Source organism: Oryctolagus cuniculus, chromosome 2, assembly GCF_964237555.1.
Source record: "Oryctolagus cuniculus chromosome 2, mOryCun1.1, whole genome shotgun sequence".
Classification (NCBI taxonomy): domain Eukaryota; kingdom Metazoa; phylum Chordata; class Mammalia; order Lagomorpha; family Leporidae; genus Oryctolagus; species Oryctolagus cuniculus.
Window position 1 is genome coordinate 47,728,570 of NC_091433.1, and position 13,424 is coordinate 47,741,993.

Below are 13,424 nucleotides of genomic sequence, written 5' to 3' on the forward strand. Positions count from 1 at the left end.
GGAATCCCTCAGGGAATAGCAGAGACCACTCCCAACTATGCTGGAAGCCCCTGTAGAAGAAACCTCTTGAACTTTGTATAAGTAACCTTCCCCCACATGACAGGGCAAGACACACAATAGATATTCAAGAAATAACTATTCACTGATTGATCTTTCTTCATCTTCACCCATGAGTTTGGAAGAGAAACAGCAAAGAAGCGTGAAGATATTTCGCACTGGAAATTATCAGTTGAGAAATGAGGCTGTGAAAAACTGCACAAGGGCAAAGGTCATCCTGATGGAGAAAAAACTGTGTGTGAGACAACTACTGGACTTCCAAGGCTCGAGATTCGTATTTGCCAGTGGACGGCAAACATTTCCTAAAATCAAGGTCGACCAAACTGGCCTTCTTTGTTTCCACATGAACACAGTAGAAAGGGTCTGATCTGACAATCTATCTCAGCTATGAGGGGTGGGGTTCTCCTCCCCTCCCCCGTATTCTATTTTTTTTTTAACCCTTTGAATGCAATCCACTGAAGGCCTGCCCCAAAGTGCCTCCCAAACAGCGGTGGGAGCGCTCTGGGAAGCCCTTGCGGAAACACTTGGCGGAACTTTGTTCTCCTCACGGACTATTTAGCAGCGGTTTGGTTTCCACCGGGGGATTCCACGGCCTCCTCACTCTTCTCTCCAGGCAAACAGGAACCAAGCGTGGTGATGCTGCCAGGCGGGCCAGGGAGGCGCTGGCCATGGTCCTGACCTCCGAGCTCGGGACCTGGGCGGAGAGGGCGCCGGAGCAGGTGCGGCGCCGAGCGGCGGTCCGAGCCCTCGCCCCTCCCGACCCCCCGGGAGCCCGCGGGCCTCCACGCCAACCTCCACCGCACGCTCCGAGCTGCATCAAAAAAAGGGTGGGGCTCCCAGCCACAACTGCAACCCGAAGCCGCCGGCCCGGGAGGACTTAAGAAGAATGGAACCGCGGCCCACCCCTCTCCCAGGGCGACCCCCTCTCCTCCCAGACCCCGATCGGCCAGTCCCTGACGCCCATCCACTTCCCAACCCCCGAGCCCGGGGAAGCGCGAGCAGCCTTTGTGGGCGCACGGCCGCCCACCGCCGCGCCCTGCGCGCAGAAGGGGCGGGCAGGGTGGGGTGCGCGTGCGGAGGCGGAGAGGCCGCGGTCGCGGCAGGGCACGAAGGCAGGCGCCCAGGCTGCAGGGGCGAGGGGCGAGCTGGCGCCCGAGCGCCCGCACCCACTTACCTCCCCGCACACACCCACCTGGTCGTAGATGTTCTGTAGGGCTTCCTTGCCCGAGGCCCGCCGTATCTCCACCTTCCTGCCGGATTCAACAGATGGCTCCCCGCCGGCGCGCCGGCCCTGCCGCGAGTACGGCGTCTGAGGGTCCGGGCCCAAGTGGGCGACGTCCCGCTGCTGGGCCACCACCTGCCCCGAGCCCCGGCCCACCGACAGCGAATCGAAGTCGATGGTCTTGTTCTCCGAGGACCCTTCCACCGGGCAGAACATGCCACAGAATTTCTGCCGCGGCTTGGGGCTGCCCGAGCCCAGATTTTTAAAAAAGGCAGGGACCTCTTCGTCCTCTGCCGCCTTCCCGGACTGCTTCCTCTCGGCCATGGCGCGGGGCTGGGGAGGGTCCCGTCCGTGCGTGCGTGCGCTGGTCCTTCAGGCTCCCTCTCCGCGTGCACAGACCGCGCTGCCGCTCTCTGCCCACCGCAAGGTGCACAGAAAGGAAGGCGGGCTGGCGAGCGGGCGACCCACCCTCCCGGCCCCGCCCCCTGACCCCGCTCTCTCCCCTCCCTGCCCACGCCCCCCGCGCAAGCTAGCGGCAAAGTTGAGTCTGGGAGGGCCGCCGCTGCGGCAGCCGGAGCCGAGACGCGGCCGGTTCCCGGCAACGTGGGGCGGGGCGGGGCGCGCGCGGGACCCGGGCGGGGGGGGGGGGGGAGGGCGGCGCCTCGCGGAGCCCCGCGCTCCGGAAGTGAAGCGGCCAGACCCCCGGCTAATGGATGCGGAGCGCAGGGCGCGCTCGCCGCTCTCGGCGCCACCGTAAGTAGCAGGCCGAGCACGCGCGGAGAGGACCCATGGGCGCAGCCCCGGCGCCCCGCTCCCCCGCCACATTGCGGAGTGGGTCGGGGGCGAGGCCGCAGAACTCTCCCCCCCGCCCCGCTCCGTTTTACCCGGGTGGGAGCTGGTGGAGGGGGAAGGGGCGACCAGCTTATTTAGGCACCGGGATTGTCACAGGGAAGGCGTGGCGGAGAGGGTGGCAGTAGGAGTGGGAAAGGTGTGGCGCAGGCGGCGCCGACCGCACCGGGGGACCCCCCAGGCTCGCCGACGCTAGTACTGCCGTGCACCGACGCCGAGGGGGGCGGCAGGAAGCAGAGACCCGCGAGAAGGTTCTCGCAGGTTGCACGTGGTGGAGGGTGCGGAGGCGCAACAAGGCCGGGAGTAAAGCGCAGGGGCGTTGCAAAGTGGAAGACGGGGTAGCGTAGCGAGACGCAGGTGGACGGTTTGTGTGAGCGTAGGCAAGACTGCAGCCTGCACGTGCCAGCCCAGCGGAATCTGCAGAGAGAGGTTGCAGAGTCGCTGTATTGCCTGAGGGCCGCCATGCCGCCTCTGCGCCAAGATTTGGTATCTTCCATCTCCCCCGCCAAAAAAAAAAAAAAAAAAAGGTGGGGGAGAAGCGGGGTGAGGGCCACTCCCTAAGCCTTCAGCCTGCTCCCGCATCCGGGCACTGTGTCTGTGCCCCCTCCCCTCGCCCCTGTTGGCGCAGTGCGCCAGAGCGGCGGGCGGAGGAGGTGCCTCGATCTGTGCGGCGCCCCGCGGAGACCAGGTGCGGACCGCGGCGCCGGCGGCGCGGCTCTCCGGGGCGCATGGCGATTCGTGTGGATGAGGCTGGCCCTGCCATGCTCGTCTCCACGGCCTTCCCCCGTTTCAGCCCCTCCTTTAGCAGTGTGCTGAGGGAGGTCGGCGCTGAGAGAGGCAGCAGACCACGGGCCCGGTGACCGAAGACTCAGCCCGCACCCCCAGAAGGATGAAATTAAACCACGCTTCCCCACAGGGCGAGGCCCGGTCGGTCGGCTGAATAAAGTTTGGAGGAGAACCAGTCAGTCTGTGGGGACGGCGTCTCCGCCAAGTGGGAGGGGCCGAGGAGCCAGGCAGGCATTTTGAATCCCCGCACCAGATGTGCTTTGCATTTGAATAAAGCGCTTCTCTCTGAGTTACATCATTTCCTACTCACCGCAGTCCTGGGAGAGGACGGGTTTTATCACCAGGGCTTTCCAGGTTAGGAAACTGAAATTCAGGGAGATTGGAGGCATGCTGCCCAAATCTAGTGAAATGACCCAGTAATAACAGTGTGGGGGGGGGGTCTTCCGGCTCCAACTGCGGGTGTGGTTCCCTGAAATGTGAAAAAACTCAAGAGTCGGACATTTTTTCCACATCCAGGGGTTTCCATCTGGGGCCCTATTCCACGTTAAATGCATTGCCCTCGCCATCTTTCTAATTGAGGGGCAAGGAGGGATGGCACTTGAGAGAGTGGTCCCAAGGTGACAGCTACGTGGGTCTTAGAGGTGTTGCTTTCTGAGCGTTCAAAGCCTTTCCTCCAAGGGGCAGGAAGGCCAGCCCCATGGTGTAGAAGGGAGAAGTTCATCATGGAAGAGCCAGGAGTCTCCAGCCCCCGGAGCTGCTCAGCGCAGACTTCCCTGGCACCTTCCAGATGGACGCGGTATGTCTGCCGCTGGTATAGCTGCAGGTGACTTCTGTGGCATCTGGACGGCTGATGGAAGTTTTCAGGCCAAAGAGGAAATGATCTTAGCTCCCTGACACACCCTCCCCAGTGCTGATGATCGCAGTCCACAAGCAACAGTGGTGGTCTCCCCAAGAGTGTATCATCATGACCATCCTGGTTTGTGTCAGTCACTCAGTGGTGTTCACCCAAGGTCCAGATCACAGTGCCTTTCTCTGAACAAATCTTCACCACTAAGCCGCACGTGACTGAGGGCATTAGGAACTCTTGCCTCCCCAAGTTCAACGCTGGGAAGAAAGTGTTGTGTTAATAACTTACTCTTATCAGCCCTAAAGGTGTTCATATCTGGCTAAAAAGCCTATGAGAGTATCTCAGGCATGGAAAGCCAAGACACTGTGGCAAAAAATGACCTAAGTAAAAGATCTCTGTGAGTGAGATCCCAGCGGAAAGAATGGGCCGTCAAAGAAGGAGGTACCTTTCCCTGAAGGGAGGAGAGAACTTCCACTTTGATTATGGCCTTGTCTAAATAAGATCAGAGTTGGCGAACTTAAGAGGCTTCCATAGCCTTGGCAGCTCCTGATGACAAGAGCCTTGGGTGACTACTGACGTCATAAATAAGAGTGTCAATTGTTAACAACAGGAGTCACTGTGCACTTACTCCCCATGTAGGACCTCTATCTTTAATGTGTTGTACTATGCGAATTAACAGTAAAACTAGTCTTCAAACAGTACTTTACACTTTGTGTGTCTGTGTGGGTGCAAACTGTTGAAATCTTTACTTAGGATAGAGTTGATCTTCGGTATATAAAGATAATTAAAAATTAAAAATGAATCTTCATGAAGAATGGGGTGGGAGAGGGAGAAGGAAATGGGATGGTTTGCGGGTGGGAAGCTGGGTGTGGTGGGAAGAATCACTATCATATAAAAGTTGTACTTTTGAAATTTATATTTATTAAATAAAAGTTTTCTATTAAAAAGAACTTATTCATAGCACAAAAAAAAACACCTACTTGTGCATTTGCAGAGCCTCACCAGGCATACTAAAAGGGAATTAATTGATAATTCCAAAGTAACTCATTCATCCCTGAGCTTTGTCTAGTTCTTATACCTATATTTTAAATGTACACGTGATTCTTGGTTGGATTTTTTTTTTATCAAGGGAAGCAACAATATTACTGAGTAGATGTAATTGAATTATGAAGGGTTGTCCTTTTTTGAGTAATTGCACTTTAGAATCATCAGCACTGGATATTAGCGAGGCCTAAAAACATGTTATTTATGTGTAAAGGTCTGCTTGACGTGGCTGAAGCACCACTGCAAAGAGGCGACTGACAGCTTCCTGTGCTTGACTCTCAAAGAACATTCTGGAACACGTAAGCAGGTATCTAGCCACATCTAATTTTGTCTTTCATAGGAAAAATGAAAAGTCCGTTCCTGCCCACAGCTGGGATTCAGACATATTTTTTTAAAGATTTATTTATTTGAGAGGTAGAGTTACAGACAGTGAGAGGCTGAGAGAGAGAGAGAGAGGTCTTCCTTCTGTTGGTTCACTCCCCAAGTGGCCACAATGGCCGGAGCTGCACTGATCTGAAGCCAGGAGCCAAGTGCTTCGTCCCTATCTCCCATGTGGGTACAGGGGCCCAAACATTTGAACCATCTTCTACTGCCTTCCCAGGCCATATCAGAGAGCTGGATCAGAAGTGGAGCAGCCGGGACTCGAACCGGTACCCATATGGGATGCCAGCACTGCAGGCAGCGGCTTTACCCACTGCACCACAGTGCTGGCCCCAGGGATTCAGACATTATAATCAACATATCTGATGAGTGGATGGGGGGAAGCCAGATTGCAGTGGAATCCCCAGGAGGAGAAAAGTCAGAGTAGAGCAAAGAAGAGGTCTGACAGTGGGATGGACACTGTGACAGTGTGAGGGAGGACGCCCTGCTGCTCCCCAAACTAGAGTACAGATGCTTCCTAGCAAGAAGAGGGCTGTGTGGTAAAACAACCTTGTCTCACCCAGAGTCTGAGCCGCCCTGCAGTGAGGCTTCTCCAAGAGTGCTGGGTGCCAGAGAGGAAGACGCTGTCCCACCAGCAGAAATCGCTGTGCCGGTGAGAAACAGCTGCAGAGCCACAGGTGGTGCCTGGGACACCATTCGCCCACCGTGGGAGGTGCTGAGCTCATGCCAGTTGGGAAAGCAAGGGCCATTCATTAGTCCAGAAGCCTTTGAGACCACTAGTGGAGTGCCCTAGCCTGAGACTGGGTCACGTGTAATAGCTCGTCCGGGACACTATCAACCCAAAGATGGTGGGTATCCACATCACCAACTAGCGGGTACCCACTGAGGGAGGGTGAGTGACTCTTCGAAGCCATGGCACTGGCACTGTTCGAGGACTGGTGCAGGATAATGAGTGTGGAGGAGCAGAAATCCCTGATGGTTACAGGCATACCCCTGGACTGCACTGAGCCTGAGATCCTGGAGGTCCTGCAGGAGACTTTAAAGTGTCTGGGCGGGTTCAGACTGCTTGGCAAGATCTTCCGCAAGCAGGAGAATGCCAGTGCTGTCTTGTTAGAGCTTATGGAAGACGCGGAGGCCTCAGCGATCCCCAGCGAGGTTCAGGGAAGAGGGGGTGCTTGGAAAGTGATCTTTAAGACCCCTAACCAGGACACGGAATTTCTTGAAAGACTGAACCTCTTTCTGGAAAAAGAGGGGCAGACGATCTCCAGTATGTTCCGAGCCCTGGAGCACAAGGGATTGTCTCCGTCCACTGGGCCCTGCACATCGCCTGAGTTATTGGCCCATTTTCTGGGACAGGCAATGGCCCATGCTCCTCAGCCCCTGCTACCCATGAGATACCGGAAGCTGAGAGTGTTCTCCGGGAGCACTGTGCCAGCCCCGGAGGAGGAGCCCTTTGAGGTCTGGTTGGAACAGGCCACTGAGATAGTCAAGGAGTGGCCGATAGCAGAGGCCGAGAAGAAGAGGTGGCTGACGGAGAGTCTGCGTGGCCCGGCGCTAGACCTCATGCGCATAGTGCAGGCAGACAACCCATCCATCAGTGTGCATGAGTGTCTGGAGGCGTTTAAGCAAGTATTTGGGAGCCTAGAAAGCCGCAGGAGCTCCCAGGTAAGATACCTGAATACCTATCAGCAGGAAGGAGAGACGGTCTCAGCATACGTGTTACGCTTAGAAACCCTGCTCCAGAGAGCCGTGGAGAAACGAGCCATCTCGAAGAGCATCACAGACCAGGTCCGCTTGGAGCAGATCTTAGCCGGGGCCAGACTCAACCAGGCACTCTGGTGTCGGCTCAGGGAGCTGAAGGAGGAGTGCCCACCGCCCAGCTTCCTGGAGCTGATGAAGGTCATACGGGAAGAGGAGGAGGAAGACGCCTCCTATGACAGTGAGAGTATGGAGGAGCAGGATGACTGAAAAACCACCTGGGAGCAGGACCCAGCCTGGGGATCCAGCGACATGCACTTTAGGCTGTGACCTTCACAGTTTGTCTGCCTTCTATGTATGGATTGAAATCCAGGCTTTTCAGACGATTATTGAGTTTTCTAAGAAAAAAATATCAGAGTTCCTTAGACCTGTGTAGGTTAATGATAAGCAAAATATTATATTGCAAATGTTAGATAGTAAACCTAAAGGAATCAGAAATGCCAGTACTTCCTGTTTCCTTTAAATATCCCCAAATAGACCAAAGTTTACCCATATCATAGAAGAAAGAATTGACATTAGAGAGAAAAAAAAAGAGATAGCTTTTGGAATTGTTTGAAAACAAAGCTGATTGGCTTGTCACGTGGTCTCATGTCTCAGATCAGATTCTCTGAGTACAAAACCAGAGCTACTACCTATGGCTAAGTAGTTATAAATCTACAAAATGGGCCATGCCCTCGGAGTTTCCAGTTTAACGAAGAATTGGCCTAAAAGCTTAAATAACCATATGGGGATTCTTTTAAAAGTTTTGGGGAAATCTCTGTTATCAAACTATGCAAGGATTTCAAAAATGTTTTTGTACCAAAATATACTTACCTTTTTAATAATAATTTTTTTTTTACTTGAGAGTTGCTGAGATAGAGCAGCCATCCTCAGGTTCACTCCCCAGGTGCCCACAGTGGCCGGGGCTGGACCTGCCAGGGATTGGAATCACAGTCCAGGTCTCCCACATGTGTGGTGGGAACCCTGTCACTTGAACCATCACTTCTGCCTCCCCAGGTCTACTTCAGCAGGAACTGGAGCTGGGAATTGAGCCCGGGTTCTCCAGTGTGGGACATGGGCATCTTGTTGTTGTTGTTGTTGTTAAGAAAACACTTTTTAAAATTTTATTTTCATTTTATTTGAAAAATAAAGAGACAAAGACAGAGATCATCTATCTACTGGTTGACTCTCCATATGCCCTTAATAGGGCTGAGCCAGGAGCCCAATCCAGGTCTCCACGTGGGCAGCAGGGGCCCAAGTACTTGAGTCACCACCTGCTGCCTTCCAGGCTCCCATTAGCAGGAAGCTGTATTGGAAGCAGAGGAGCCAGGACTCAAACTAGGCACTCTGATATGGGATGCCGGTGTTGCAAGCAGTAACAACCACTAGGCCAAACACCTGTTCCCATGTTCCCAGGGACTTTTCTAAGACCCCTCACATGTAAATAAGTTCACAGCCCCAGTAGAAGTTTCCTGGTCAAATGAATAGGGCCATCACCACCTTTAGGTTTCCTTTGGGTATCTGGGAAGTGCTCCTCCCACCTCTCTGCCGGATGTCAGATAGATGGTTCCAGAATGAGATGCTGTGTCGGGTCTTGAAGACGCAGATCGCTTGGCCTAATCCCCCCTTTCAAGAGGTCCACTGCTTTCAAGGTGCCCTCCAGCTCACGGTGGACATTAGGGGACAGCGTGCATGAGAGAAGGGGTGTCCAGGAATGTTTGGGTTTAGTGAGCAGACCAGTCTGCTTAGGGTAGAATGGTCTCAGTGGTGACAGACGAGGGGACCTGCCGTGTGGAAGACATCTCATGCATACCTCGTTTTGTGTGTCCAGCAGCCCTATTGTGGTATAATTTCGCTCTTCATAAGGAGGAAGTGCTCTCCTCAACACCCAAATGCAAGTGACAGTCTAGACAGAAGCCCAGAAACTAGTGACATGCTAGCCCACTCTCCACCATCATGCTGGCTTTCAAATTGTGCGGTGTAGTTAGACATATTTTTCAGCAGTTCTGTCTTCCAAATGTACTTTAAACTCTTTAAGTAACTAGTAATAACAGACTCAAATGTTATTTGATAACCAAAATTTAACACATCGACGTTCACCAACAGGTCTGCTTGTATTTGCTTGTTGGCTCATTTTGTGTAGGCTTTGAAACAAAGCTGCCTTTAGGGTAGCTGTGCACGCATACTCTTCCTCTAGCTTTTCATAGCTTTCAAAAGCTGTAGCACCTCATTTTAAACCAGGCCCACACAGATCATGTCAGGTATGCTAGGACAGCATAAGTGAGCACCATTTAGTTACGTGATTGGCAGAGCTCCCAGCCAGTGTTGTGTAGCCTTACAGTAGGTCTGTGCCTCGTGTATAAATTGCTTAGCTTCTCACAGTTTCTCAATGAAAGATGGGAAGGTTAGGGAGTGGGTTGTGAGGATCAAATGACATCATACCTTTTCAGCACTTGGCATGATGCCTATTGTGGATAGCCCGCAATAGGTTGAGGCTCTTGGGATTTCCATGAAGCTTACTCTCTGCCCAGTGCATGCTTTCATTCTGATAGTTCTGCAGCAACAAATAAGTCATCTTCCGGCCAAGTTGTGCTACCGTTGAATTATAAACATTCCCATTCTTACTGTAAATTTGAGTGTTGTCTCAGATGAGTACTCCAGCAATGGTACATGATTGTTGGTACTTTGACTTTGAAACAATAATTTGTTCTTTCTGATTGTGGGTCAGTTAACTGAAGAATATCCTGAGATTGTTAAGAAAAGCATTTTTAAATGCTACCATTTGTCATCATTTATCTTTCTAAAGTGTATTTCTTGATACTGTTTGACCACAGTGATATAATTGTCATCCCTTGCACTTGGAATTCCTGTGTTTTTGTGTTCATGAAAATAGCTTTATTGTCATTTATTGATGATCTGCAAATTAAAATGTTTTCAATGTGAAGCCATAAAATAAATATATACTAATAAAACCCTAAGTTGTGTTAGGATTCTTTTATTGTGGTCTAAATAAAGAATATATTATTTGAAGAAAGAGGCTAATCACTTAAGAGAGAGACAGAGAGAAAAGCTAAAGCCAAAAGGTCTTGAACTCCTGTAGATGAGAAAACCTGAGAGCAGCCTGGTGGACAGAATACTTGGCTGTCTCCAGGGAGGTGAGAGCACAGTCCACCATCATTGATTTCCCTTTTAGACAGAAATAACAGACCGGTTCTCTCCAAGACCACCAACTCATTTGCTTCGGAAAGTAGCTAACCAGATAAATCCACCAGCCTCCATTCTGCTAAGGGAGAGATGACCTAAAGGAGGAATGCTGCATGTCTGGGGCTGAAGTCAGCTTTGACCGTATAGAGATGGGGGTGGGGGGGGATTCCCTTACCTTTGGGAATTTCTATAGCACAGTGAGGGCATATTCCTCATCAGGCCACACACACTGCAGACCAGTTTATTAGGATGAGTATCCTGAGGGATGCCCAACTCCATCCCCATCACTTGTGCAAAATCCTCCATGCATGGAGTCTCCCTTACCACTTCCTGGGTTTCCATCGTAGATGCTCAGTCTGATCTCTCCATTATGCACTCACCACTGCTGAAGATTACCTTCCACCTGGTGTAAACACCATCACCTGACACCTGCAACCAGCCATTCCTGCCCTGCCTCGAATCCTATAATCTTCTGCTGTCTGTCCTAATGTGGAACCCTGATGGGCAGGTCTCTGCCTTACCCTCATTTCCATGCTATGCTGTGCTGCCAACGCATCCTACCATGTCCTAGACATATGAGCCCCCACCTGTGGTCTTGATGCAGTATCCCACCTAGGTATTCCTGAAATGAACTCTGCTCTTCCTAGCATTCTGTCACCCTGGCTACTCGGGGTCCCCCAGCTCAGGAGACCGATGGCAGCGTTTTTTCTGCTCCACCTTCACGTGCCCACTTGCATATATGTTACTCCTTCCTGGCATATGCTCACCCTCTGTACCCCGCCACACACTGTGGAGAGGTACTGACAAGCCTGGACAATGACATGACAAAGAACAGGGACAAAGCAAGCCCTTGTGGAGAGGGGTCCGTTTTGCACTGAAACCGCCTGGGCGTTATCCAGAGCAACAGAGCAGGAAGGGAAATGTAATGAATATAAGCTGGGTGCAAGGAGTCCTGGAAGACTGGGAAAACGAAAAGGGTCCTAGGGGCTGGTGCTGTGGAGCAGCAGGTGAAGCTGCCGCCTCCAGTGCCAGCATTCCATGTGGGCGCCGATTCGAATCCTGGCTGCTCCACTTCTGATCCAGCTCTCAGCTGTGGCCTGGGAAAGCAGTGGAAGATGGCCCAAGTGCTTGGGCGCCTGCACCCGCATGGGAGACCCAGGACAAGCTCCTGGCTCCTGGTTTCCAATCAATAGCCCAGCTCTGGCCATTGCGGCTCTTTGGGGAGTAAACCAGCGGGTGGAAGCCTCTCTCTCTGCCTCTGCCTCTCTGTAACTCTGCCTTTCAAATAAGTAAAGAAATCTAAAAAAAGAAATGAGGGTTTATAAGCTAGCGTTCTGAAAGAGCAGAATCTGAAGGAAAACACAGAAGAATAGTGAGAGGGTCTGAGGCATGTACTGTCAGACCGGCTTTACCTTCACCGCCAACAAAATCCCTGGAAGTCTAAGGGCCCAGGGTCAGGCAGATGTCTCTCCCCTCCCTTCTTGGTCAGGTGATCCAGGAGTTCCTTTGGTTTTCCCGAGGAAGATTTGCCCTTGTTGAGTAGCGCTCCAAGTGGAAGATGATGCCCTTGGGTCCAGCTCCTCAGAAGCCAGCCTTCCCAGCTGACCAAGCCCTGGAGCTGTCCTGGTCCACACCTACAGGGCACCACTATCCCGCTGTGCCCAAGTGCTCCTTGACAGCTCAGGTGGACCTATCCTTGTATTAGAGTAACTACAGAAGGCTATGCAAAATCAATTTTATTGCAAGAAAAGGGGTGTAGGCTTTCAGTCTGGCTTTCAGCATACCTGCTGGAGCCACGCATTAATTGTCTGCACTGCCTTAAGCAGGCTTTTTTCTGATCTGTGACCCTCCCCTTTGAAGGTAAGAGTTACCAAAGGAATGGGCTTACTGGACTGTGCCATGGTGCTGAGAGCACTCAGAGCCACTGCAAATAAACCTCGTACCATTCCACCCAGACCTGCCCCTGCTCAGTGTGGCCTAAGGGCTGTCCCAATGCAGGCCTGTTCTGACTTCAGCAGCTTTCCCAACAAACTCAGTTACTAAAATGAGATCTTTCCTGAACCAACACACAGTTGTCACAGAAGTCAACTTTATGCTGTAAGTGACCAAACACAAGACCACGGAAGCCAGCTTGTAGAGTGAGGGAGGCTGAGTTGTACTGATGAGCCGTCACATTTCACCACCTGGTCACCTCCCGCTCAGAGGTGTCAGCCTCTGACACTGAGACTGGGGACCTTGCTCACTAATCCACGAAGTGATTGGCAGACAGTTTAAACATTCCGTTTATGAAGTTCCTATATGAGCCTAAGGCAGTCGTAAATGCATGTGCTAGGTGTGCTGCCATCTTGGGGAAAAGCATCTGCCAACCCAGAATGGCCAGAGACATTTCCAAGTACAAGATGACTTATGGGTCTAAAGTTAGGGTAGCAATTCATAGCATTACCGAGCCATATCACTGGTCTGAGTTTGTGTCCCACAAGTAGCAACGAAGGATAAGAAACAAGGCTTTGTTAAAGTAGGAAGGGGGCTGCTTGACAGAGACAAGAAATCCCTAAGTCGTGTTTCCCCATGGTTCCATCAGCAGAATTCCTTGACTAAGCCTGTTCTCGGGTTCTTTGATGTTCAGTGACATGATCTGAAATGTATTCACGGAATATTACATTAATGCAATTTAGGAATCCATCAAGGTTACAGTAGGAGTGGGCATTTGGCCTAGCGCTTAAGTCACTGACTCAGATGCCTGTGTCCCACATCACAGTACCTGGGTTCAGTTTCCAGCTACAGCTCCTGTCTCTAGCTTCTTGCTATTGCCCACCCTGGGAGGCAGTGATGATGGCTCAAATAATTGGCTCCCTGCTACCCACATAGGAAACCTAGGCTGAGTTCCCATCTCCCAGCTTCAGCCTGGCCCACTCTGTTGTAGCCATTACAGGTACTTGGGGAATAAACCAGTGGATGGGACACCCTGCCCCCAAGCACCAATCCACATGCGTTTGTTTTTATTATTCATGTTTGAAGCTACTTGTACCACTTCGTGTGTGAGTATATTGTGTGTATGCCTTCTCTTTACCGATCTTTCTTTGCTTTACTCTTCCCTCTTCACATTCCTTCTTCTCTTCTACAATGAGAATGTCTAATTTCTTTATTCTCTTCCCTCCTGTGCTAGTTTTGAAGCCACAGTATACAGTTCTGTTATTTTCCAATGGTTATTTTATAAGGACATGAAGCTAAGTTTTCGCTAGGAATCTAACATTAATCAACCTTTCACCCCCCTCTGGCAAAAATGCTACAACTGTA

At 51.7% G+C, this 13,424-nt stretch overlaps 2 protein-coding genes across 2 annotated transcripts in view; one reads left to right on the forward strand and one right to left on the reverse strand.

Moving 5' to 3' along the window:
* Positions 1-1,869, reverse strand: part of DPYSL2 (dihydropyrimidinase like 2) — a 149,978-nt gene extending 148,109 nt beyond the window's left edge. The window contains exon 1 of the mRNA XM_051842554.2: positions 1,250-1,869. Coding sequence (XP_051698514.1) covers positions 1,250-1,603 — 354 coding nt within the window. The 5' untranslated portion in view covers positions 1,604-1,869. The remainder of the gene's footprint in view (positions 1-1,249) is intronic.
* Positions 1,870-1,934: 65 nt separating this feature from the next.
* Positions 1,935-9,901, forward strand: PNMA2 (PNMA family member 2). The gene is made up of 3 exons (XM_008249350.4): positions 1,935-2,032; positions 5,020-5,112; positions 5,750-9,901. Exon 3 carries the CDS (start codon positions 6,099-6,101, stop codon positions 7,152-7,154), a length of 1,056 nt encoding a protein of 351 aa, XP_008247572.2. The 5' UTR covers positions 1,935-2,032; positions 5,020-5,112; positions 5,750-6,098; the 3' UTR covers positions 7,155-9,901.
* The last annotated feature ends 3,523 nt before the right edge of the window (positions 9,902-13,424 follow it).